The 26464-nt window shown below is 34.4% G+C and overlaps 1 protein-coding gene across 1 annotated transcript in view; it reads right to left on the bottom strand.

The window, feature by feature from the left end:
- Positions 1–26464, bottom strand: part of CNTNAP5 (contactin associated protein family member 5) — a 582534-nt gene that overhangs the window by 66921 nt on the left and 489149 nt on the right. Inside the window, exons 14-19 of the mRNA XM_087712206.1 lie at positions 22636–22792; positions 15948–16075; positions 12237–12407; positions 8844–9062; positions 7186–7425; positions 3981–4205 (exon numbers count right to left, since the gene is read on the bottom strand). Coding sequence (XP_087568332.1) covers positions 3981–4205; positions 7186–7425; positions 8844–9062; positions 12237–12407; positions 15948–16075; positions 22636–22792 — 1140 coding nt within the window. The remainder of the gene's footprint in view (positions 1–3980; positions 4206–7185; positions 7426–8843; positions 9063–12236; positions 12408–15947; positions 16076–22635; positions 22793–26464) is intronic.

The following is a 26464-nucleotide window of genomic DNA, read 5'->3' as shown; positions in this document are numbered from 1 at the left end:
CTCCACCAAAATTTCAGAAGAGGCCTACTGAGTGCCACCTAGAAGCAAGTTTTCACAATCTAGGGGTCATTTTCTCAATGAAGTTTTTGAAAAGTCTGATCAAGACAAAATTAAAAAAAAACACTGGAATCCTAACAAGCTTGGAACATGAGGGAAAGAAGCTTAAGTTATTTGTTGATCTACCTTTCTGAGTAATTAAAACAAAAGCAAAGCTTTTGCAAAGAGCGAAGAGTTTGTGCAAAACTCTTCTTATAGCCAGAGAAAATTCTTCAAAATTTTCAAAAGGAAACTTGATTTTCGTTGTTTTTCCCTGAAGATATTTCACTTTCAAAAAGATTGTTAACTACCACATGACTGTAAGGAATATAAATCCTTCCATACAGTTCTTTATAACTGAATAAGCTTCTTGGATGAGAAGCAAAATGTCTTCAAAGAAAAACAAAGTCCAGTTGCCTTTTGAAAAAGCACCTTTGGGAGAGGTTAGATCATTGTTGCCAATTCTCTTTAACTGAGTTTTGGATATATTATTAGACCAGAATTAAATTTTCGGAAAAGAAAACAGTCCCAAAGTTGCATTGTTCTTTACAGATACATCCAGGAATGTAATTAAATGGAGAATGCTTAACTCCAACAGGTGAAAGTGTTCCCCACTGACACATGCTCAAGACTGCATTGTTCTTAATATCACATCTGACGCTTAATTCAGTTGATATGTGCAATGCTTATTAAGTTTTAATTTCTGACCATACACCTACACTAATGCTATTTACCTTGGATAAGAATATCCCAGTTAGTAGTTTCCTACTATTTCCTTGCTGGAAGATCTGTGGGACAACAAAACACAGATTTAATAGATCTCAAAATAGAGATTCAACTAATTTGGGGGGAATCTTTGGAATACATTTAAAACATTTTATCCAATGTGATATGGCGCAAAATAATCTGAATCATAATATAAAGGTAAAGGTTCCTCCACAGATGCATGCTAGTTGTTTCTGGCTCTAGAGGGCGGTATTCATCTCTGTTTCAAAACCGAAGAGCCAGTGCTGTCTGAAGACATCACTGTGGTCATGTGGCCAGCGTGACTAAACCCTGAAGGTGCACGGAACACTGTTACCTTCCCACCAAAGTGGTATTTTTTATGTGCTTTCAAACTGCTAGTTTGGCAGAAGCTGGAACAAGTAACTGGAGCTCACTCCATTAATCCCTCACTAGGGATTCGAACTGCTGAACTGCCAACCTTCTGATCAACAAGCTCAGCAACTTAGCCACAGAGCCACCGCGTCCCACTGAATCACAATGTAGAAAACATGAATTTGAACTTAATTAAGCACTGAATGGACATGCCATAAACACACTCAGGAAGTATATTTTGCATTGAGATGCATTATATTGAAATTGGACTAATTGTATGCTTTATTGTTATATTTAAAATTAAATATATAAGGACAGAACATTTTTAAAAAAAATTCAAGTTAAACAAATTTGTTGTGAATAGGAAGAAAAATCTAGGAAATTATTGCATTATTGTTGAAAACATTTGTAGAACAGTAGAATATTTAATAACACATTTGGGGCCAGGGAAACAAATTATCTCAATGGTAATGAAATTAATTCTTTTTTTATTATTCTATAAAATACATTTTTCATATGTAGATAAAGCTAATAAGATAAATGGTTTTTTTTCAGCATAGTAAATCTCCCAGAAACTTTAGATGTATACCCAGGTATGTTGGGCTGCACCCAGAATATTACAGGAAATCTATAGTATTGATTTAATAAAATTAAAAAGGCCTCCAGGCAAGATAGAATAATCATAGGATGGTATAAAGAATTCAAGGAGAAAGTGGCTACTGGACTTATTACAGAAATGAAAAGAAAACCCTTTCAGTTTCTTAATAAGGAACTTATTTTGGAGTAATTTTGAAGGCTGGTAACAATCCCATCCAGTGAACAAATTATTGTCTAATCTCTAATACAATTGAAGTTAAGATAATAAAAGCTACTTTGGCTGGAAGATATTACCTGCAATCATTCATCCTGCACAAACTGGTTTCATAAGGTATCAAGATTCTGATAAAATAGGACTTTTGAGTGATATAATGGTCATATACACCAATTTAGTAAGAATCTATGTTATTAGCTTTATTGCAAATAGAAAAATCTTTTGATATCATTTAAATCAAGCTTTGAGTTCAAAGTGTGGCTGAGGTTTAGCTGATCTATGTAATTTATGAACTTAATGCTTTTCGTTTTGTTTCAGGGAATAGAACAATCTAGAATGCATCTGACGAGCAGCTTAATAACAGGTTAAAATGCTATGATCTTCAAGTCAAAGTCTGTAGATTGTAGTAGATTGAGGGACAGATAGCTAAACCTTTTATTCAGTACTCCCATATTATTCACTTGAAATACCGTTCTTTTCCTGATCTAAGAATTATAAGAAAGCATATTTCAGGAAATAAATTAAGGTCAGTGATGATAAAACTAAGCACAGGCCACATAAATAAACGAATCAATTTGAACTTCCAGGAACAATCAAGGAATGGAACGGAACAAAATAAATTATAATTAGTGATGTCACTGTAAATTTCTAGGACCAGACTTATGCAAACACTTACCAGAATTAATGCATAATAAATGCAAGCGGGCTTAATTCCACTAGGCAAGCCTTGAATTAAAATGTCAGTGCCCAATTTATATACGGTAATTACACCATTGAGGAAAAGCATCCTGGGCCTTTTAAAAAATCTGATTCAAGTTTTGTTAGGGAAAAATATTTGAGTCTTCTGAGAAGCTGAAGAACTGCAAAGAAAATAATGAAATGGTGCAACTTTCTCTGCAGTGGTGAAATTTACTAGGAGTTTGAATCTTCTTCTGCACTGCATGGGGTTTCTTTTGATTCAGGTTTTACAGACATGATAGGCTAGAAAAATATACATATTATTTGTGTTTAACACTGCAAATAGCTCCCATGAATCTGCCCACCACTATCTCTAAAACAAGGTAGTGCAATGAATGGGATTTCTCCAAACTCACTATAAAGATTATAAAGAAAATTTATTAGCTTCCCACTGTTCTTTGCACTGAGACGCAACCGATACTGAAATCTTAAGATTAATAGTTGGATAACTAGTTATCTTCAAAAATGGGGAATGAAATATTTTCATGATTACGGTTTTTATATATCTTCATATACAAGAAGTTTTCAAAAATGTGTAGATATATTATGGATATGCCTACCAAACACACATGGGAAGGAACAATAGAAAACTACATTAAAAGGTTGGGGATTACAATAAAAACTGAGGTTGAATTGTTTTGTATATTTACATAGATAAAGGTAGTATATTATTACAAAAAATCCTCCAAATTTAAACATGTCCATGTAAAACATCAGAAACTCACTGTAACCTACCAGTTAATAACACAATTATGTAGACTTTCTCCAGATCAGGGATTTTTATCATTACAGAAATAAAAGAACAAGATCAAACCATCACTAATCAAGATAAAACAGAACAGGAAGTAAAGAAATGAAGGAGATGAAGTATGAAGTTAACTGTGGCAAAATTAATACTAGATAAATTTGAAAAGTAGAAATTTAGAAATATAATGTGTCAAAGAACCAGTGGGTCAGTGTTTCCATGGACACTCTTGTACACTTAGGTATACTTACCTGGAGATATAATTTCACAGGATGAACATTTTTCATTCTCATAAAAATTATGTGAAGAAATGGATTTCTGCCAAATGCAAATAATATTATGCATTGTCAGCAACTGTGAATCACAGTACTATTCACCTTCAGCAATATGGTTCTTTAAGAAAGGACATATTTGTTATGGTTCTGGATGGAAGTTCAAGAGTAGAAAATGTGATTAGCCGGGTAATTAAAATTCATAACATGATGGTATTTATATAATCTATATATTGCTATATATTGCCATGGAATTGTTAAACTTTACATTCACACTTACCATTCTTGGACAAAATAACAGCCAGGTATTCATGAGAAGAGGCATTGAGGTAAAGCAGAAGGCTTGGAGCATTTGCTGTCAAGAAAGTAAAAGCGATGTCTTCCTTGGATATGGATGTACCAGCATAAATGGCTGAAGATGTAGAACTTGCATTTTTAGTTACAGGATAAGGTTCCTGGAAAGTGTAGGTAATAGAAGTATCTGCTTCAAACACTGCAGAGACTTCTAAAAATACAGAGAAAATGCACAAATCAGATTCAGTAGATTGAAAACTATTGGAGCTGTTGAAATTGAATTTTTAGAATCAACAAAGCAGATGCATTTGTGTGTGCTTTGTGTTTTACAGTCTACAGTTGGAAAATATGATTTCATATGAACCAAGAACGTCCAAATATTTCCATACATGGATCTTTATTCCCCTTATTTGCAATCTGGATGCAAAAGCTGACAATCTAAATACAGGTAGTCCTTGATTTACAACAATTGAGCCTAACATTTCTGTTACTAAGTGAGACATTTATTAAGTAAGTTTTGCCCCATTTTATCACCTTTCTTGCCACAATTGTTAAGTGAATATTGCAGTTGTTAAGTTAGTAACACAGTTGTTAAGTGAATGTGGCTCACCCATTGACTTTACTTGTCAGAAGGTCACAAAAGGGGATCACATGAACCCAACCATCATAAATAGGAGTCAGTTGCCAAGTTTTTGTATTTTGATCGCATGACTATGGGGATGCTGCAGCAGTCGTAAATGTGAAAAATGGTTGCCACTTCGAACCATCACTGTTGTAAATCGAGGACTGCCTGTATATGCTTTCTCAGAGGAAATATGATACTAAACCAGATAATCTTTTGCCAGCCTGAAGCAGTTTACTGAACATGCAGTATAATAGCAGTGTTTCTCTGTTGCTACCTGATTGGCTGTACAGAAAGGCAGGAGGCCAAATGAGGCTAAAACATGTGGAGGATGGATTCTGGAATCACTGAAAGAAGTGAATCAGTAAAAGTTGAGCGGCGAGTCCATAGATAAGGACAAACTCCCAGCAGGTTGTGAATTTCAATGAAGGCTTATGAATACATTGCCTAGAGGGTTTCATTGTCTGGAATACTGAGAAGTAGCAGCCACATTTTCAAATATTTAAAAGTTGTATAAAATAATCATTGGCAACAGTCAAGGAAATAATAGAATGGATCCTGGAATGCTGTTTGCTTTTCAGAAGATCCTATCCTAATTCATGCTTTCTTGGTTTCTCAGTGACAATCACTATGAAAACTCAAAATATTTGTCAATGTGAATTATTTTAGGAAAGGGAAAAAAGTAAATAAGCCATATTGGCTAGAAAAAAAAAACTACACTCTGTAAAGTTGACTTTAGAAGATCCCCAAAATATGCTACTCTTGAAAATGTTCAGATCTCTTCACCTAGCAAAATAATTTGTTCTCCCCAAAAGGAAAGCAAATCTGGGGGAGATTGAGGAAGGATGATTGAAGTCTGCCTGGTCAGAGAAAGATCCTTTCAAATCAAACTCCATTTCATGCTGTAATGTTTAGTTTGTCACTAAATATAATGTAATGTTTTAGTTTGGACTAAGCTGTCAGTGTAAAAAAAAAGATCATTCCTTATTTTTGAAAATATGAAAATGCTCATTTATTTGAATGGAAGGCACACTATTATTTACCATGCCCATTTTTTCCCACAGGACTTGTGCACTTTATACGATGTTCTTCCAACCATGTTAAGTAACCAAGGATCACTTGTTGTTAATGGGGCATTGCCAGTTTGCAAGAGGCAGTAACAATTAGAACTCAAACGCTCAAATAGATCTGGGCTATAATCTTTAAAAAAAGGAGATGGTTTATGGAAGATCGTTAGGGTTTTCCACCCCATCTAAAATGCCATCTAAAGCTCAAGTTCTTTTCTTGTCAGCTATAAGAAATTAATATCTATAATGTTATGACAAACAAACATTATCTTCATTTTATGAGCACCGTGTTCTATTTTTCCTCTCAGCTGATTATCTTATTGCATTAACATATAATTACAAAAGTAAGTATTCCAAAAATAATTAATTCCCAAGCCATGAGAAGTTAGTTCCACAGGACATATAAAAATATCATCAAGGGATTCTTGATGATACTTTTTTGCTTGTTTGTTATTTGAGTTTTCAAATGAGAAAAGTCTTGACAATTAAAGTAGTTTCATATTCTGGAAGACATGACCTCATTCCAGGTTTCAATTTTTTTTTATATATCTAGATTACTAGTCTCCAAATGTGCCTCTCTGAAATCAGGTACATTATTATTATGAGACTTCTGGGTAAAATCTAGTAGAATTTTGAACAAATCAGTAAGAGAGCGCACCAATGATACATTAGTTAAAGACACCAAATTGAACCTTTCCATTATTAACTGCATGTGAAAAGCAGTATAAGACCAGTCAGGCACCAAATTGGCAGTGAGAAGAAGATTGTTGATCTGGTGTCCTTATTGGCATGAGATTCTACAGTTGCTTCAACTGAAAGGATGGAGAGTTGCAACCTCAATATCTACTGGCAAGAGATTTAGTTTTGTATATACTAACAATCCTGCCAGCTAGCCAATCTGCCAATTTGCCAGAGGAAAAATGGCAATAGTACTTAGTCTTATATCCTGCTTCACAGTGCTTTATAGCCCTCTCTAAGTGGTTTATAGAGTCAGCATACCTACCTCAGAAGGATGGAAGGCTGAGTCAACCTTGAGCCGGTGAGATTCGAACTGCCAAAATTTTGGCAATCAGCAGAGGTAGCCTGCATTCTAACCCCCATAGCTCTTACAAATAAAATAGAATTCCCAAATTTCTAATGAAAGTAGCGAAATAGAGAAAAAATTTCTCACCCAAAAATTATATTAAGTTATTTGTTGAGAATCTAGATCAGTGGTTCTCAACACTTTCTTCATCATGGACCCCCTTTAAATACCTTTTGTGGCCAAGTACCATGGCCACAGACCCCAAAGACCTAATTCAACATTCAAATAATAACATTTATTCAAGACTTTATGGACTCCTGTGATGACATCTTGGCCTGGCCAGGGATCTTCAGACCACGGGTTGAGAACCATTGATCTAGATAATTTAAATTAGAAAGTGACATTTTGTATAATACAGTTTGATCAAGGTTCACTGGATGAGCAAAAAGAAATGTAAGGATCCATTCAGCCATCCTACCTTCTCTGCAGAATGGTCCTTCATATGCCAAATTGGTGCAATCACACAAGTAGCCATTGGGTTTCTCCACACATTTCCCTCCATTCTGGCAAAGGTTACCATAACTGCTGCAATGGCCTGAGCATCCTGGTTTGACACCAGGAGTCACTTTGGCTCGCTCTTCAAGGTCAAGTTTTTGTCCATTTAGATGTAGAGAGCGAATACATCCCATAAAACCTTTCTGTTTGGATGCAGATGCTCCTGTTTCAGGTATAAGTAAGGTAAAGCTTATATTTTAACAACTGACCCTTTAAAAATGAAATTCTTATTAAGGTTTCATTGTACAATATTGTAAAAATGTATTTCCCATTGATTCCAAATTAATGTACGAGAGGGTATTTATTTATTTACTTATTTATTTCTCAAACATGTGTTCCACCATCTCATCAAAGGCAACTATAGGTGGCTTACAGACATTGAATAAAATGCCATGTAAAACAATTAAATCAATAAATAAAGATCTTATATTTAAAAATTCAATAAAAGTGAAACTGAGCAGGAAAAAGAGAAAAGGAGGAAAGTGCACAAAGGGAGGAAGTGGGCATTCTGTATTCCATCAGCCACCTCCAGTATTTTTAATTGAACATGCAGTTTTGACCTCATTATCAAGCAGGAAGTCCTTTTTGCAATCTAGTGAGAATCTAAATTGCATTGATAGTGCAAGTGGGGGAAACAATTGAAATGAAGTTAGTAACTTAAAATATAATGTAGACATGGGCTTTGGGAATTTGTACTTAGACTTGCATGTTTTTTAAATCAATTAAGACTCCCGTTCTATCATTTCTGTTGGCGTCATCTTATAATTTTGCAATTTAGAAAAAGACATGCATCTAGAATATTGGGTGTTGAAACTTGAAACCATATGTTGCAATAGTTGCAGTTCAAAACCAAACCAAACCAAAAAATCAGGCATGAGAAATAACTCTGAGAATATAGGATTTCTATTCTTAAACATAAGACCGTGAAAATCATCTCACAAAGACTTGCATTTCAATTTTATTTTAAATATTCTGTAGCAGGGAGAAATTTTTGGAATTGCAATAAAGACCTGTTGAATATTCTCAAGAGTATGCAAAAATGGTGTCTAAATGCCTTTTGGGACTCTGTTTCCAGAATAGGTATCAAAAGGAATGCATTGCTTATCTTCAAAATTGTATCTTTTGGATAGCAACAATACATTTCCTATCTTTTATGGTATCACTATATATTCTGTCACACAATGAGACATGGTAACCTAAAAAGCTAGGACTGTGGATTTTCTGATTCCTGTCCACTACTAATTGGGCAGTGAACTATAGTAATTTATATGCATGTCTGAAAATGGAATACAGTCACTGTTATTATTTTTTTCGGTGAATTCTTCTGAGCTTTTTTCTATTGCTTAGTCTTTGGTTTTGTTATCCATTGGTGGGACAATTTATATCAGTGTACAAATTCAAGAAAAACAAGTTTCTAAATGTATCTTCAAATAGTAGAAATATCTAAACTTTTCATGGAAATACATTGAGGAATCAGTAATATCAAATACCCAATAGTTAAAAGAGTATTCATTTATCCCAAGAGACTAGCATTTGTTAAAAAAAATGGGGGGAGGGGGTAGTACCAATGATTGTACCTACCTACAAATAATTGACTGTTTAGCTGCAATCGAAAATGTCCTTCAGCAGGTGCTTCTAAAATCTTCTTTGGAAAGTTGTCTACCTGAAGAGAGGTTTCTCTAAGATTCCTTTCAGCATGCACAGAATGCCACTGGTTGTCATTCAAGGGCACAGGGGATTGGACAATAATCTCTACTGGGCCATTTCCAACATCAACTGTGAAAGTGATGGCTTTAGGAGCTGGAATGCATAAGGTGAAACTTAGTATGATATGCTGATAACAATAAGTACATAACTGTGGTAGTAATATTTTAATATTTTAAGAGTTTTGAAACAATCAATCTTATGTGATTATTGAATTCACATAGCAAATCATCTATATATTATGGTACATATCTACAGTCCCAAAACGTCTTTGTGAAATCAAATTCCTGGTCAAATATTCTCATTTTCTCTATGTTCATGTATTAGGCTGCTATACTCATTAAATAGAAGGTATGTATTTGCCTTGTGATGGATCAGTGAGATAGAACATTTCCACAAATATTGTGTTATCTAACTAATATTTGCTTTTAAAAAATTCAATGATTGTCATCAAAATAGCTTGTAAAGTTTGTAGAAAATACAGAGGAGAAAATGTAAGACATAAAAATGATTTCCATAAAACAATACTGATGGCAATATCTAGATCATATTAGGAGAAGGGAGAAAAACTATACCAAAGTGCTTTTCATACAACAATTTTCAGCCCTAATGTTCAATAATTGACCATTTAATGGATGATTTCCACCTACATTTGCTATATTCAGATGTATAACTTGTTGATATAGTATAGACAATATTAAACATGTTTCAAACACTAGAGCTTTTGTTCAAACTGTGTTATTAAATTTAATGACACATGCTGTTAAAAATTTCTTCCCTTCCTTAAAATATTACTTTTTATTCTGCTGAAAATCAGAGAAACACCTGAGAGCAAGTTTCTATTCCTAATGATTTAAAGAAAAGTGAAGTCAAACTATGAATGTTATAAAGATTACTCTGATAGTTAAATCACTGATATGTTGAGACTTGCATAGTTCAGTCTTTCAAAAACTGGAGGTTATAGACACTTGCCTTTAGAACCAAATGAATAGGAAAAAAACCCAAACAGGTGAGAGAATTAAGTCTTTTTTTCTTTTTATATTCTAAGAAATATATAATTCAAGAACTAATCAACCCTGTTGTGCCATTTCTCTTACATTTTACATAGTTCATTAAAAGGAGACTTGTACTGAGTTCTTATTTCATTTCCATCCCTTGCAATCAACCTCATCTTTTCTGGGGATTAGTTGGGACATATAGACCCCAGTGATCTGTTGGAAATCTAAGTAAGAAGGAAGAATTGGCAGTATAACATTTAGGGCAAAATCAATTCCAAGATTAAGAGAGATTCATCTCCAAGAGGACAAGAAAAAAAAAGCTGGCATCTGGTATATTGCCAACAGTAGATCAATAATAACAATGTATATACACCGAAAAATACCTTTGGACAGTTGTAACTCTGATTTATCCACCTTTTCCAGTTTCTTAAAATGTTTAGGCCATGGAAGCAACATTACTTTCATCAGGGTTTCATTACACTAACAAAATAAGGCTGAAGTATGGCTATAATCATTCATTTGGGTCTCTAATTTGAATCTCTAGCTATGTAAGGGAGAAGATAGATTTCTGATAAATTTGTACTCCATTGGTATACATATGTACATAAATCATAAAAATCTTTCAATCCATTGGAATGAATTTTCTTAGGCATAGGGAGTTGGGAACTCTCTTCTATTTATGGAAGGAAATCAATGACATTGATCTCCTTACAGTTTGACTCTATTCCAGCATCAACATCAACAGATTTGTGGACTGTACTCACAACCATTTAGCTCCAAACATAATCTGCCCTAAGCAAAAATCATAACACAGTGGAGAAGAGATTTCTTTCATTTCTACAGTGCACACCATCTTGACAGGTTGTATTATTCTGATGTAATTTCATGTCAATGGCTTGCTTTTATTGTATACTTAAAAAAAAACATAAGAGCCTTGAGAATGAAATACAACACACTGAAGTATCACCCAAATAGGAGATTATGTGCAATTAACACTAAACCGTTCTTCATTACCTAGTGATAACATGCTATGGCTTTTACCAAGGATTTAATGAATCAAAGGGCCTTGGAAGCTTTATTTTATTACATTTTATGTCATAAAGTTATTACATCTATATTGCAAAAGCATGGTAGTTCATTCTTAGTTTGTTCATCCTGATGAACAAACATCTAACAGAAAGGCCTTCTTTCATTCTAAATCCACAGCACAACACCCTCCATTAATAGACTAAAACAGCAGATAAAAAGATGACTTAAATTAGTTTTTTTTCCTTTAATACAGTGGTCTCCAACCTTTCAGCTTTTGCAGACAGGCGGTGGTGGAGGGGGGGAGGGGATGGTTCTATGCAAACCACAGGCATATGTGCTTGTGCGTGCAGCATTATTTATGTCCACCGCTCACACAAATGGAGCAGTGCAAGTAGAGCTGCCCATGCAAGCTGCCCACGCTTGCTACTTGTGCATCCCAGTTCAAAACAGGCTGTGGCCAGGTACCGGGCCATAGCCTGGGGGTTGGAGAACCCTGCTTTAATACAGGCAGCAATTGCAATTTAGTTTCAAAGAATGATAGCTTATTTGACAGGCCATGATGGCACTCTGAACATTTTGGAACCTTCCCCTTTCCTCATTGGTATTCCAGCTCCTTTCCAAAAGGATATTACATAAATAGTACATAAATACTATTTATCATCACCTAAGAAGAGGTAAACTGCTGATAACTCATATACTATCTGTGAAAAGTAGCAATTTTGTGTGCTGCTTCAGATAAGAGACAGCTGCTCAGCAGCTGTCGATACTGAGGTAAATAATATTATCTTCATTTGAATGAAACTCTTCGAAGAAGGATGTGTTTGTATGTATGCTTGTGCGTGCACAAACACAAATGGGAGCAAGTTTGGGATAATGGTTCAAGGCACTGAACACTGATTATGTTAAAGGGTCATAATCTCTCAACTTTTGGCATGTTATCTACACTTTTAAGATTTAAACACAGAAACAAATTTCACAAATATTAAGCACTCAAGAAAGTACGAAGTGCTTTTCCAAAAGGCAACTGGACTTTCTTGAGTTTTTTTCCCTTGAAAGTGTTTCATTTCTTGGATGTGAAGCAAAACATTTTCCAGGAAGAAAAGAGGAAGTCCAGTTGCCTTTTGGAAAAACATCTTTGGGACAATCATGACCTGGATGAATGAGTTTCTTCATAGACATTTTGTGACTAAATCAGATCTGCAGAAAAATAACAATACACCACAATTTCAGTTGCTAAACTTACAGCTTATTTCAACTCTGATGAAATCTTTCATTCCCAAATTTTCCAAAAAAACTCCAGACATCTTGGTTGTTTTGAAGAAGAAAGAAATGTCTGCAGTGAACTCGGAATGGAAAGTGGGGAAGAGAAGGTATGAAGCTTCGGTGCTGAAAGAAGCTGCATTCCAAAACTGTCCTGCAAAGAACAACAAACTCCTCTATAGTTGATTATATGTTGCACATAAATGAAGGATCCAAGAAATACTGTAGCCCTTATTCAGAGTTCATTAAAACAGAAAATTGAAACCTAGGAAGAAAAGTATGCTAGGGCTTCTACATTGCAGGTATGGGTTTCATTCATTCATTCATTCATTCATTCATTCATTCATTCATTCATTCATTCAAAGAGCCGAGGTGGCGCAGTGGTTAGGGTGCAGTACTGCAGGCCACTTCAGCTGACTGTTATCTGTAGTTCAGCGGTGAAAATCTCACCGGCTCAAGGTTGACTCAGCCTTCCATCTTTCCGAGGTGGGTGAAATGAGGACCCAGACTGTGGGGGCAATTTGCTGACTCAATTTGCTAAAAATCTGTAAACCGCTTAGAGAGGGCTGAAATCCCTATGAAGCGGTATATAAGTCTAATAAATAAATAAATAAATAAATAAATAAATAAATAAATAAATAAATAAATAAATTCATTTATTCAGTTTGTTACTTACCACGACTGCATCCAAATTAATGAATAAAATCATACAAAAAGATAAATAGTAAGGCACTAATGAAAATATAGATCTGTTTTATGTATAACACCCCAATCACTTCTATGAAACAGAAAAACTTCTATTTAGAGTCATTCTGTGCCAGGTTCAAAGTTTATTTTATAAATACTTGAAAGAAGTGTATCTTGTGCGACTTTACAAGCCTGAGAGCATAATGGCCAGCCATGTTTTACTAGGCTAAAATCTCATACTTAGGATGCCATCATTGACAGTCATCACATTGTGGACTACACTCACTGGCATGACCAAAATAGCCTCTTTTGTGCACTGATCAGATGATAATTGGGAAACACTTTTTTTCTAAACACATATAACATTTATCCATAACACTTATGCATAACACTTATCCTATGCAATTGATACCCTTCCCCATAAAGTACATACACACAGCTGAAGTAGCAGCACCTCAACAGATAATCTTTCAAGGAATCATGAAGTTAAAAATATAGTTTGTTAAGCACCCATGGAAGTTTTGCCAAGGACAGATAAGTTAGGACAGCACAACCCTCTCTGACATTTGACACAAAATCATTCAAATTCTATGTTAAAATAAAAAATAAAAAACTGTGGTGAAAAACCAGTGAAGCTTGTGAAGTTTTCCAGATACATCTATGTGGCTGATGTACAGTATATAAAAGTACAATAAATCTGTGTTCCTTGGAGAAAATGTTTGTTGAGTCTAGAGTAGATAAATTAATGGCTTTATCGAGTACTAGGTTGCTGACCAAGAGAACTGAGGACTTCAGCAATGTGATGAAGAAAAAAATAAACCAGAGTTTTTCCAACTGAGTGAGGCAAAAGGTGAGGTCCTCTATATACCTTAATAGGGATCAAATGTTTTTAAAGACCTGAAGTGCTAAAAAAAGTATTTGGAAGATTAAGTTTGTTGATAGTTTCATATTATTTTGGGTGATTAAAACAAAAAAGCAAATAAACTTTTCACAAAATAAATAGGAATTAATATGGAACATACGTACATTTAAACCATTTCACAGAGAAATGCATTGGATTAAAAAAATAGCTGTACATATATTAATTCTCATATTCATCACAGAAAGGATGTATTGGATTAATTGACCAATGGCTAGATTTGCACAAAACACAGATCCACTGAAGAATAGGGCAGGGTAGTTTTTGTCCAATGTATTGTAGGTATATAAGTGCTGTCTTACTTTATTGTGTCGACCAAAGCATCAGATTAAGCTATAATGCTTAGGGCAGTTCATGTTGTCTGTACATGGTTATTGCATTTTGCTAATCAATTTAGTATGTTCTCCAAACCCAGGAAATGTATAACTGCTGTGGACCTTGAATTTGTTTGGAGGTTATAGCAGGGGAACGCAGCTATTGTATACCTTTGACCAAAAATTGGTACACTCCTTCTATCTGGGATGGTTGTCCTCTTCCACCAAGTGCAAAGCTTCAGGAGGGATGCACATGGAATGGTGAAGGAGGAAGGGGACACCCGCCTAGCTAGCCAGATCAGCCGAATCAACCCTGGTAATCAATGGGGTAACATATGTTGCAGCCAGATCGTCCTCACATTGTGTGTGAGCGAGATTTGAACACCTTGACACAATGGTTAGATATGGGAGATTCCATTGTATACCCTACAATGAGCGTCTCTGCATTTGCAGAGTGGCAGAGGTAGAAGACCTGGCTCACAGCCTATTTGATTGTTGCTTGTATAAGGGAGTGAGGAACAGATACCTTTGTCTATATACCAAATGAATGACCCATTGGGATCCCCATATCAAAACAACTTACCTTATGTGCATCCAGAACCAGAAAATAACATTTAACACAGCACAGTACTTAAACAAAATGGTTCTATTGAGATTCTATTGAAAACAATTTACCTTATGTGCAGCCAGAACCGGAAAATAACATTTAACACAGCACAGTACTTAAACAAAATGGTTCTATTGAGATCTACATATGTGGGACTGATTGGGATAGATTGCAGGGGTGACACCAAAATATAATTTTATCATAATTTATCTATATCTTAAATTATTGTATTCTATTCCAATTTCATTTTAGACTAAACTTTACTCCAATTCCATTTTAAATCATATTTTATCAAATTCCATTTTATATTGCTTTTATCAAATTTTAGTAATAATTTGTTTCTGGAACTTTGCACTTTGATATGGTCCAAAGGCTAATCAATAAAGATTCAGTATCTATATTTTTCACTGCTGTGAAAAAGGCAAATCTCATACTAAACATAATTCAGAAAGCATTTTAAAAAAGTTGATTGGGTACTTTTTAATTTGATGAAAGCAGAACTAAAGGAAGGCAGACAGAAGCATACAATTACATATATTTACATGGGAAAGGCAAAGTCAGAACTTTTTCTCTTCTCATAAACATTTTCATAAAATGAACTGAATTGTTGGGAGAAACAAGGAAACAAAGAAATGCAAAAGGAAGTCCTTCACACTGAAAAAAATGGGTAATTTTGTACAGGAGAAAATGGTAACCACCAACTTTAACCACCACAAGGAGCTTTAAAAAAGAATCATAAAATTTTATAGCCAATAATAATTTCAGCTACTAATGGGCAAGATGGTTGGATATTACTTCTAATTAATGAAGAGAACAGGTTCTCAGTATTAATTAGTTGCTGAAGGATACGGATGAGGAAGTCCTACTGTATTCATGTCATGCTTGTTCATTTCTCTTTATTCCCCCATTGTGGATACAGAAGTCCGAACAAGCCTTTAATTTGAATCTCTAGCACTCAAAGTCTTATTGCAAATTATTTAGAAAAATATGCTTCTTTAGAAACTGCACAATTGATTTCAGAAACAAATAGACAATGCAATTATTAGAAGGTATCTGTAAGGTATAACACACACACACTCACACACTCACTCACTCACTCTCTCACACACATACACCAGCTTCTTATACAGCTTGTGCATAAGGATGCTGAAAAGAGCTGATACCCACTATCTCCATAGCAACGAAGAGGACCAATTCTCCAGGCAGCTTCAGAATTAGGTCTGTTCGTATCAGTGATGACTATCTGGTTCACAGGTAAATGTTCTTTAAAGGAAAGGAAGCCGGTGTCATTGGTCCTACAAATAGATAAATATGTAAAATGTATATCAAGGTAGAAATCTTAAATAGCTTTGCATGAGAAATTATAAATATACAGATGCCTATATACAGTATATGTAAAGTATATGTAAAGAGAGACAGGGAGGGAGGGAGGGAGGGGGAGAGAGAGAGAGAGAGAGAAAGAGAGAGAGAGAGAGATTTGGATCAAAAAATGATGTTTAAAGTCTATTTTGATGACATCCATCCATCCACCCACCCACCCACCCACCCACCCACCTACCTTCCTACCTACCTACCTACCTATACATACACACACACACACACACACACACACACACACACACAGACACACATCAGCGGGGTCTCACTCACCATCTTCAGGCTGGGTTTTGGGCTTAAGCCAAATACACACACACACACACACACACACACACACACACACACACACACACACACAGACACTCAAATGCCTAATCAAAATACTATTAATCTGGTGTCAGATTGCTAGCCTGATGCCTGACAAGTCTCCTTACTGAGTGCATCCCATAATTAGGAATCCTCCATCAAAGTGCTCAAAATAATTTGAATGAAAATACTAATAGGCACTGTGTAAAAGTGTTCCAGAGCAACCTTGGAGGACAAGGAAGACCAGGTCACATTTCATAAACAATGGCTTCCATTCAGCGATACGTAACACTTGAGTTACCAGTTATAATGGAATATTGCTATGTGGACACAGATAGAAGTGAGTAGTGCTCCCATTTGCCTCCACCTTAGCAGAAGCTGGGTTTGTATAACTTCCTTTATCTGGTTACTAAATAAAATCTTTTTGTGGATTTTCAAAGGTCATTGACACAAATGTTTGTGTACCATATTGAAACAAGAAAAGGAAAGGAAAGGAAAGGAAAGGAAAGGAAAGGAAGAAATTGTGTGAATGCTTATGTTGGTATTTGGTCTATTTAAGAGTATTTCTGAACACAAAAATTATATAAATTGTTGCTAAAAATTCCTCGGAACTGAACTGTAAGATATCTCAGGTCAGACAGGCTGCATTATACTATGGATACAACATCCTGAGGTATGCATTATATCTGGAGAATAGAAGAGATGCTGAAATTAATGTAAAGTTCATAACCTAGCTTTTAACATGCTGTACCAGCTGAAAGTTTTCAATGGTTTTCAAGGGTAGCCAAAGAGATTAATTCAGTTTTGAGGACTGCTGATGTAGGAGATTTTTGTGAAATCCATTAAAGCAATCTTCAAAAAACCTTTTAGGTTTTAGAAATTGGTTTGAGGTGCAAATGTCAATGAAATATATAGATAATATGGCATTATATGTGCATATAACAAATGGCAAGTAGAAAATAAACATGGGATATCTATTTAGAATGCAGATCTTGGAGAAATTTTGTTAAGGTCCACAATGCCTAAAGAATTTTTCAGTATAATATGATTTAATTTTATTTATTTAATTATATTGATACTTCATATAAGCAATATTTTTCATGACAGAATTCCAGGTAACTCTCATCTAACAATTGACCAGGTAGTCTTGAAATTAGCTAGGTGTCTGATCATGTATTTTCAGATCCTTGTTAATCTATACCCATAAAATACATGCGAACAATATGGAAACAAATTAACTTTCTTACATGTTAGCTACATTTCAAATGTTGAAATGTAGTTCAACAATAGTTCAGAATTTCATTACATCTATGAAAGAACATGTAAGTTGCAAGTTCATAGCAATTTTTAATATTTCTTTATAGTAATAGCAATAGCACTTAGATTTATATATTGCTTTACAGTGCTTTACAGCCCTCTCTAACCAGTTTACAAAGTTAGCATATTGCCCACAATAATTTGGGTCCTCATTTTATCCACCTTGGAAGGATGGAAGGCTGAGTCAAACTTGAACCTGGTGAGATTTGAATGGCCAACTTTCAGGCAGCTGTCAGTCAGTAGAAGTAGCCTGCAGTACTGCACTCTAACCACTGCAGCACCATGGCTAATGTATCAGTCATATTGAAAAACAAATTCTCATTCTCTTGTATTTCAAGATGCTGCTTTGCAGTACTATAAACTAGAATATTCACAAAGTCTCCCCTCACTTGTATTATAATAGTTGGCAGGAAAGTAGTGTTTTTCAATTTAATTTCCTCTCTTATAATATCCTTTGGGTATATTGCCTAGTTTTAACTTAATGAAACCTCACTTGAATAGATAGCCACAACAGCATTTAATGAAATTTGTGAAACAGTATATTATGAGAAATGTACTATCAGCATATGTCTGGTGCTATGCAACTTGGAAACAAGCCAAAGAAAATATCTTCAAAATTTTTGAAAGTTTGCAAGTAGTGGAATGCAGATTATAAACATTTAAATTTTCCATGTTGCTATGCAAGTTTTAAAAAGTTAAACCAGCATTACAAGTAAAGTACTGCAGCTAATTATGTAACAGAGATCCTGGAAGATAATAGCATTAGAGTCTGCCTAAATAAGTCAACCCAACTCAATAATAATTCTAGCATCTGTTGTTTATGATAGAGAATAAGGTTCGTGTTAACAGAATAACAGAGTTGGAAGGGACCTTGAGGTCCTTCTAGTCCAACCCCCTGCTCAAGCAGGAAACCCTACACCATTTCAGACAAATAGTTCTCCAATCTCTTCTTAAAAATCTCCAATGTTGGAGCACCCACAACTTCTTTAGGCATGTTGTTCCACTGATTGTTTTGTCAGGAAATTTCTCCTTAGTTTTAGACTGGTTCTCTTCTTGATTAGTTTCCATCTACTGCTTCTTGTCCTGCAGATGCCTTGGGGAATAGGTTGACCACTTCTTTGTGGCAGCACCTTAGATATTGGAGCACTGCTATCATGTCATCCATAGTCATTCTTTTCATTAAACTAGACATATCCAATTCCTGAAATTGTTCTTTATATGTTTTAGCCTCCAATACTCTAATAATCTTTTTTGCTTTTCTCAACACTCTTTGTAGAGTCTCAACATCTTTTTTATATTGTGGCAACCAAACTGGATGCAATATTCTAAGTATGGTCTTACCAAGGCATTATAAAGTGGTACTAATACTTAACCTGATATTGATTCTAACCTTTTCCCCACTTTTTTCACTTTTATAGAAAAGAAATATTTTCTGTCAATTGAAGAGTACATTTCTCTAGAATTGTCATGACAGTAGTTCATGGATCTTCCTGACATTATCTAAAGTATGAGATGCCAAGTGTGCTTTTATGAGTATCCTGTTTTTCTGTACATTTCTCTCTCTCGGGATCTACCTCTCGTGATCTTGGCCTCTTGTCTTCTGAATAAAAATATTCTCTGGGTCTTTTTTTCTGAAGCACAAGGAGCTATGGAGTTTGCAGAGTGATGCAGTGTATGTGATGGGGAGAACACCATCAATGTATTATATCATCTTGCAACTAAAAAAGAAGGGTAGAACCCCCCTACAATACCTCCAAAAGAAAAAAGTTTTTAAATGAATAACAGAAGCCATTTGTGAAGAAAACTTTCAAGAGGACATTTTCTAACATTGTATTAAGCAATAGGAAAAAGCCAAATATTGTATCAAATTATAAGTTGCACTTGTACAATCTGCTAACCTTCAGAAGTATGAGCTACAACTTTAAAATCCAGGGCTGGTAATCCTACCACTACACTGAAGGCAACAAGCCAGTTTAAAACTACTGAAGACTATTAAGAATACCTTATGCCACCAGGGTTGAAATTTTAGGCTTGGACAATCTAGAACTATGCCACCCATGGTCTGACCTAAATGTAATGCACAAAATTGTCTGCTACAACATCCTACCTGTCAATAACCTCTTCAGCTTCAACCTCAATAATACATGGGCAAACAATAGATACAAACTCAAGGTAAACCGCTCCAAACTCGATTGCAGAAAATATAACTTCAGCAACAGAGTGTTCAACACCTGGAATGCTCTATCTGATTCTGTTGTTACATCATCTAATCACCACAGCTTCAACCTTAAACTGTCTACCATGGACCTCACTCCATTCCTAAGAGGTCCGTAAAAAGGGGCATGCATAGAGCATCATCATACCTACCGTCCCTGTCCTACTGTCCCCATTTACTTGTATTCATTGCCTTGTTCATGTCCATGTTTATACTTATACCTGTTATTTAGTACATGTTCGAGAAATTAAATAAATAAAAATAAATGAATGGAATGGCAAATTGTCTCAGGAACAACTATAACAATTCTATCACTGTTTGGAGGGATCCTTGGTGGTCTCTGAGCTTGGTTATTTTACTTGAAGACATTTCATTATCCAGATTAGTAACAAAACAATCAAGCTCAGAGAGCACCAAGGACCCCTCAAGTCAACCATGAGTTACAAATATTCTCCTTTATTGCTACCATCACTGTATCGCTTAACAGATAAATTCCCCTTTTTGTCTCTCTCTGCTTTCAGAAATGCCACAAAACTGCATGGTTCCAACCTAATTTTTAAAAAAAATATTATATTGATAAGCACAACACTCAATAATGTATTAACTGTTATGTCTGTAACTATTGTATTATGTGACTTATGCTTTATTTGTAATTAACTTTAAGAAATTGTTAACTTTGTTGATGGCTATTTCCGAGCAGAAAAATCTGTAAAACCAATTAAAAAGTACTTCTAGCAATGAGATAACTATTTTCTGCTTGCCTTTTATCTAGTTGTGAAAAATGAATATATCAAGGGAGAAATGACAAATCTAATTCAGTAGTAAAACACTCAAAATACAGAATACAGAAATTAAAATACATTCTCTGTGTATTAAACATTCAGAACTCAAACTCTTGTCTATATATGAATGGAAGGCTGTATTAGTTTTGCTCTCTTTGATATTCTAATATTTTGAACTTTGAAAGTAGCGGGGTATTATAAAAATTTGGAATTTTTTGGGGAAAATTGCTCCTTAAAAATAAAGATCATCCAGACATGTGTCAATAATCTGTTATATGCCATACAATATGTTCTATCTAAAATACATTCTCTGGCTCAAGTTCATCAAATAATCAATGCTCAATCATTAATCATGATCTTCAAACTTTCTAGCAAGTGAATCTTCATGGAGGGAATGGAGATAAAAGTTTTTTTATATACATTTTTCTAACTGTTTTAAGTTCCTTCTCTTGCCCTAAAATATTCAAAATGCTATATGCTTTTTATTTTATTTTATAGGGCTGAGCTATTTCCTTTCTAAATTGAAAATGCCAAATTGTTTTAGCCTATGAAAGCCATTCTGTGCTCACATAATTTTAACTATGGTCTTTTGTTCATTTTCCGATTCTACTGTAACCATTTTTCTTACTTCACCACTGATTTACACTGCATTGGTATAATTTCTCTGTAATATAGGTCAGGTGTAGTGCAGAAGGAAAAGATGAATTTTTTTTTTCAAATTTTTGAGGAAAAAATTTAGAGTTTCTATAATTTATTTTTTCTTCAGCCCCATCTCACTAATATAAAATTAAAAGTTGTTCATTATTGCCATTAAGCATGTATGTATCATTAATACATAATGTGTGTAATTGTTTTATTACAATAATCAGAAACCTATTATGTAAATTAATCATATGGTGAACAATAGGAACTTTCTAAATATGAAAATATTCAAAGCGGGAGGCCAAACTAGATTCTACAGTAGACTGAAGAACAATTTATTCCACCTTCATCAGCTTAAAATCTGCAAAGGTATAAGGAATATCTATATAGCAGAGTGAGCTTGAAAGAGAATTAGTTGATCTAATTTATGAATGACAAAATTAAAAGAGCATGTTGGTCAATTTTATAGATTTGAAATTGTTTTTGAGAGCAAGCACTTATCAAGAATATTATCCTTAGTCATAAAGTTAAAGGATGCCTTACTTCTCTAATTCAAGTTCTTCTGCGTTGGAATTCAAATTGGAAACAGACAATTTGAAGGCCACTATAAAATTTCTTTAGACATTAAACTTACTGAATGCTTTAAAGAGGCATTTATATTATATTTGTTTTGTGTGGTTTGGAACTCTACATTCCCCAGTTTGCGTGTCAAACTTATGACTGAAAAGTAAGATACACAAAAAATAAACTTTATTTCCACCTCATTATAAGCCATTATACTTGCATGTTTTTTTTTTCTTTTTTAGAAAATAAGAAAAAATTGCCTTTGATTAGTGATATAATAATTCAGTCCTTCATAAAGCAACTCCCATAGACAATCACTGGCAGGTCTGCTATCTTCTACCAGATTAAAAAAGCCATTACTACCCCTAATGTAGCCAAAATTTGTCTTGATACATGAGAGTGAAGCACCAAACATTGATCCATAAAATTACATTTTTACTGTCAACATTTCTTTCCTCTCCTTCTGTTTTTAACTCTTTTAACTTCCTGTAATTTTTTAATAATGCATGTAAGAAGTTCATGTATATATACAATATGTGCATATGTACGCACATAATGGTAAAAGTCTGCAATAAAGCTTACCAACCACCTTTCATTAAATTCATAATATACTTCTATATGAACAATAGCATAAATTAGAATGCACTGTTACCATTCTTCTCTGTCTGCATCACAGTTACAAAAGTATCTCAGATCCACACAGCTTTCTTCTAGACCACAAGCACATTGTTGGATTCCTGGAATGGAGCCTCCCCAGTAAGGATGCTTTTCGTTGGCATGACCAACCCACCAAACAAATGGAATTCCATCTGGTGGAACAAAGAGAGAAGATCTGCCATAGGAAATGTGAAATAAGCAGACAATTCAAAGAAATGAAATGGGCAAACCTATTTCTTTTTTCCTATATGTCCTACCACTGGTAAAATGATAGGAAAGCAAATTTGGATTTATCCCCAAAATTTTCAGTAATATAGTAATATAGTCATGCTGAGCTTCACTTCGAGGTTATCATTTTTGGAGCAACATATTAAATGTCCCACAATCAGATAGGTAAAATGGAAGCATGATATTGATAAAGTGATATTTGTAGGCATTTGTATTTCTTGCTGGGATGAGAGTCTTTTCTGGGTTTTTCCCCTCTTTTCTTGTAGGTGTGTATCTCTCTGATTAACTTATGTGTATTTATGAATAATTAAGAAAGATGCCCAAGGAGACAGGAAAACCAGCTATAAATATGCAAATTAAGGGTAGGAGGGAAGAGATTATTTCTATTGTTTAAGGTTGTTGATATTCCTTTCCATGATGCATCAAACATGTTTTGGACTTCTTATAAAATTTGTCATAAAGAGACTCAAAGGATAGGGGATACATAATGTATACACATTTCCAAAGGTGAACGTGTCCTTGGGGTCTTGGTGGCCTCTGAATTTAATTTTGAACTTGAAGTCATTTTATTACTGTGCAAGCTATCACCATCAATGTTTTGATATAAAGTGAAATTCAGTGGTTGTTTATATCTAGCTGATTTTCCTACCAGCCTTGCTGTTGTGAGGGCATTCCTTCTTCTTGATTGATCTGATTTTGCTCCTGGTTCCTGCTTATCTGGGTGGTTGGTAATGTATGTGTGTGATGTGGAAGGATGTGCTCAGGACTGTTTCCTTTGGCCTTTAGCTGTTCCTTTCTGAATGGTTTATAAATGTAATTAATTTCTGTATGTCTGCTGATGGCTAATTTGTCAGGTTGCCAAGCTTCTAGGAATTGCCCTGCCTTCTTAGAACTGATGTAAGCTACATTTTCCAAAATGTAATTGTAGCTGAATTTCTCTACATGCTGTGAAGTGAAATAATTCCCATTATTTCTGAGTGTTCTGAGTGCCAGTTTGATCTTTGTGAATGCATTCCTTTTGGTGCATATCCTGTCTGTGAATTGTGTTAGATTAAGACGATAAACACTTTTAAAAGAATTTGTGTGGGCATCATTTCTGTTGGGAAATGTTAAACTGCTATTCTGCTTCTGTTCAAAACCACAGTGCAGTAACTCAGAACACCAGAAAGCAGAAATATTAAAATACATTTTAGTTTTATGTTTTTGAACTTGGGGGATGTAGTCAACTGTTTTACAGACTAATTTATGTTTTGTACACACTTGACTGAATCTACTTAAATATTATGTATAGGCCTGGTGCAAATAAATAAAAAATCCTTAAAATATTAAAAAAAAACCAGACTATTATGAAGTACAGAGAACTAATTAAGAAATGTTTTTAAAGAACTCTTCAAGTCAGTTTATGTTGCTCTGCTGTTTTCCTTCTAATCTTAGACTTAACAATGTGAATTCTTGTAAGGAAACAAAAGCGAACAATGAAACTTCTTATTCATTACTCAGAACTAAAATTCATTAATGTAATGGACTTAGATACAAGCAGTTTTAAAAGGAACAGCACCATTTTGGGGGCCTAGTAAATTGAAAGATATGGGATTTATCTAAAGCCCAATCGTACTCATTATAAAAACAAAAAGTACACTATGATTTCCCCAGGCATGTACCTTCTGATGTTTTTTGTTTTTTTCTAATTTGTGATACATATTGGAATGCTCAGGAGTATTATGAAGAACATATTATCAACGTTATTATTTTCATCTGAAATGCTGAACTGATACTTTTTATTTTTTCACAGTTCTATAAGTTACAGACAAGGATAAGTTTTCCTTTCATGATATAACAAGGGAAGTGACTCCTCTTTATTCAAGTACCATGAAACCTTCAAAGTGTATTTCTTGGAAGTTGCAAACATAGTCTAGGATTTCTTGGATTGCATATCTTGCAACTGGATGTTTAGCAACTTTTACAAGCAAGTTACAACAGACATACACACCCCAGAATGGTACATACAACTTGGTTCTGAAGTTATGATGGCCACGTTCCTTCCCTGTGGTCATGGCACCATATCTCAGACACTCAATATTTAAAGCTGTTTGCAGAATCCTTTGTTCACATGATATTTATAATATATAAATATATATTACATTTATGGTCATAATTCATGTTGGTCACAAAGCAGGTACCAATTTCTCAGTTTTGATTAGTCTAAGGAGATTGATATCACATAGGACATACAATTAGTTCTTGATTACTTGGCTTATTTATATTTTTGCCAAAACTCAGTGTTTACTTCCAATTTTGGGCACAAATTCTCCACAGTGAACAAAAGGTTGATTGTAGTATTTGCTTAACAACAGTGATTCATTCTTGAATGATTGATGATTTACTTAATGGCCACCACAAAAAAACAAAATCAGGTCACTCATGTGATGACTGCTTTGCAACCAACATGACTTATGACCATAATGGGCAAGCTTCATTACTTTCATAAGTCAAGAACTTACTTATATGTTGTATATGATATAAATCTCCAAGTAATCAAAACTGACAAATGTCTTTGCTACCCAATCAAATCATTGCTTTCCTCCCCTTTCTTATCTTGTGCCTCTTGCCTTTTTTCCCTTTCCCCATTTCCCTATTAATTTTGTTTCTATTTGCATTCTATTTTTATTATAATAAATTTTAATTTAAAAAATACCTTTTGCTATTCTTTTGAAGATATTTGGAGGCACACACAGACATATTTAGTACTAGCAATCTAATTCCAAGGACAATTTAAATATATATATTGGAAGTTATTATCTAAGCAAAAGGTGCTATTTAGTTCTATAATACTTTATGTGGTTGCCAGGAAACAAATGGCAAGCATTAATCAATGCTGAGATGCATATTATTAGATACGTACATTACGCTACAACATAGTGGTATGATAAATAGACATCACTAGGATTGTAAGAACAAATATTTTATAACATCTTTTCTGTGTTTGGCTATTTTATTCTACTACACTAACCAAAAGATTTATGAAAGTCCCTCAAAGAAGCACACTTGCCAAATCTCGAGTCATTTAATACCAGTGAATGTGCTAATACACTGGAGGGAACAAACTGACAAGAGACAAGGAATAGATTTCTATTGTCTAATGTAGTTTTTTAGTATCTCTTGGAGCATCTGATTCTGCCACTAAGAAATGACATAGTAACTCACTTGAACATCAGTGAGCAGAGGAATGAGGTTATATAGACTGTGTTGTAAGTTCAACAAATAATTTTAACACGTGCTCTGGAAATAATTTAATTATGTTAATATTCAATGTGCATTTGCTTAACATTCTGTTTCAAAGCAATATAATTACATCACAATGCTTTAAGAAAAATTCTACGGTGCATAGGTATCTATGCAGACTTAACAAGGACAGGCTGATCCAAAGTGAAATAAGGCAAAACTAAGAAAAATAACAATATTCGTATAGTGATAAAGTTATTACAATATACCTCTATCTTCCATATACAACAGTGATGATATAAAGTACATCTACAATTATTTTCAAACTTACTCCTTCAGAGTAGTGACTACGGACAATATATTAAGGGTGTACT

This window comes from Thamnophis sirtalis, unplaced genomic scaffold (assembly GCF_051295495.1).
Source record: "Thamnophis sirtalis isolate CommonGarterSnake01/CBP01778 unplaced genomic scaffold, rThaSir2_p1.2 scaffold_1, whole genome shotgun sequence".
Lineage (NCBI taxonomy): Eukaryota > Metazoa > Chordata > Lepidosauria > Squamata > Natricidae > Thamnophis > Thamnophis sirtalis.
This window is presented reverse-complemented; position numbering and strand designations above follow the sequence as displayed.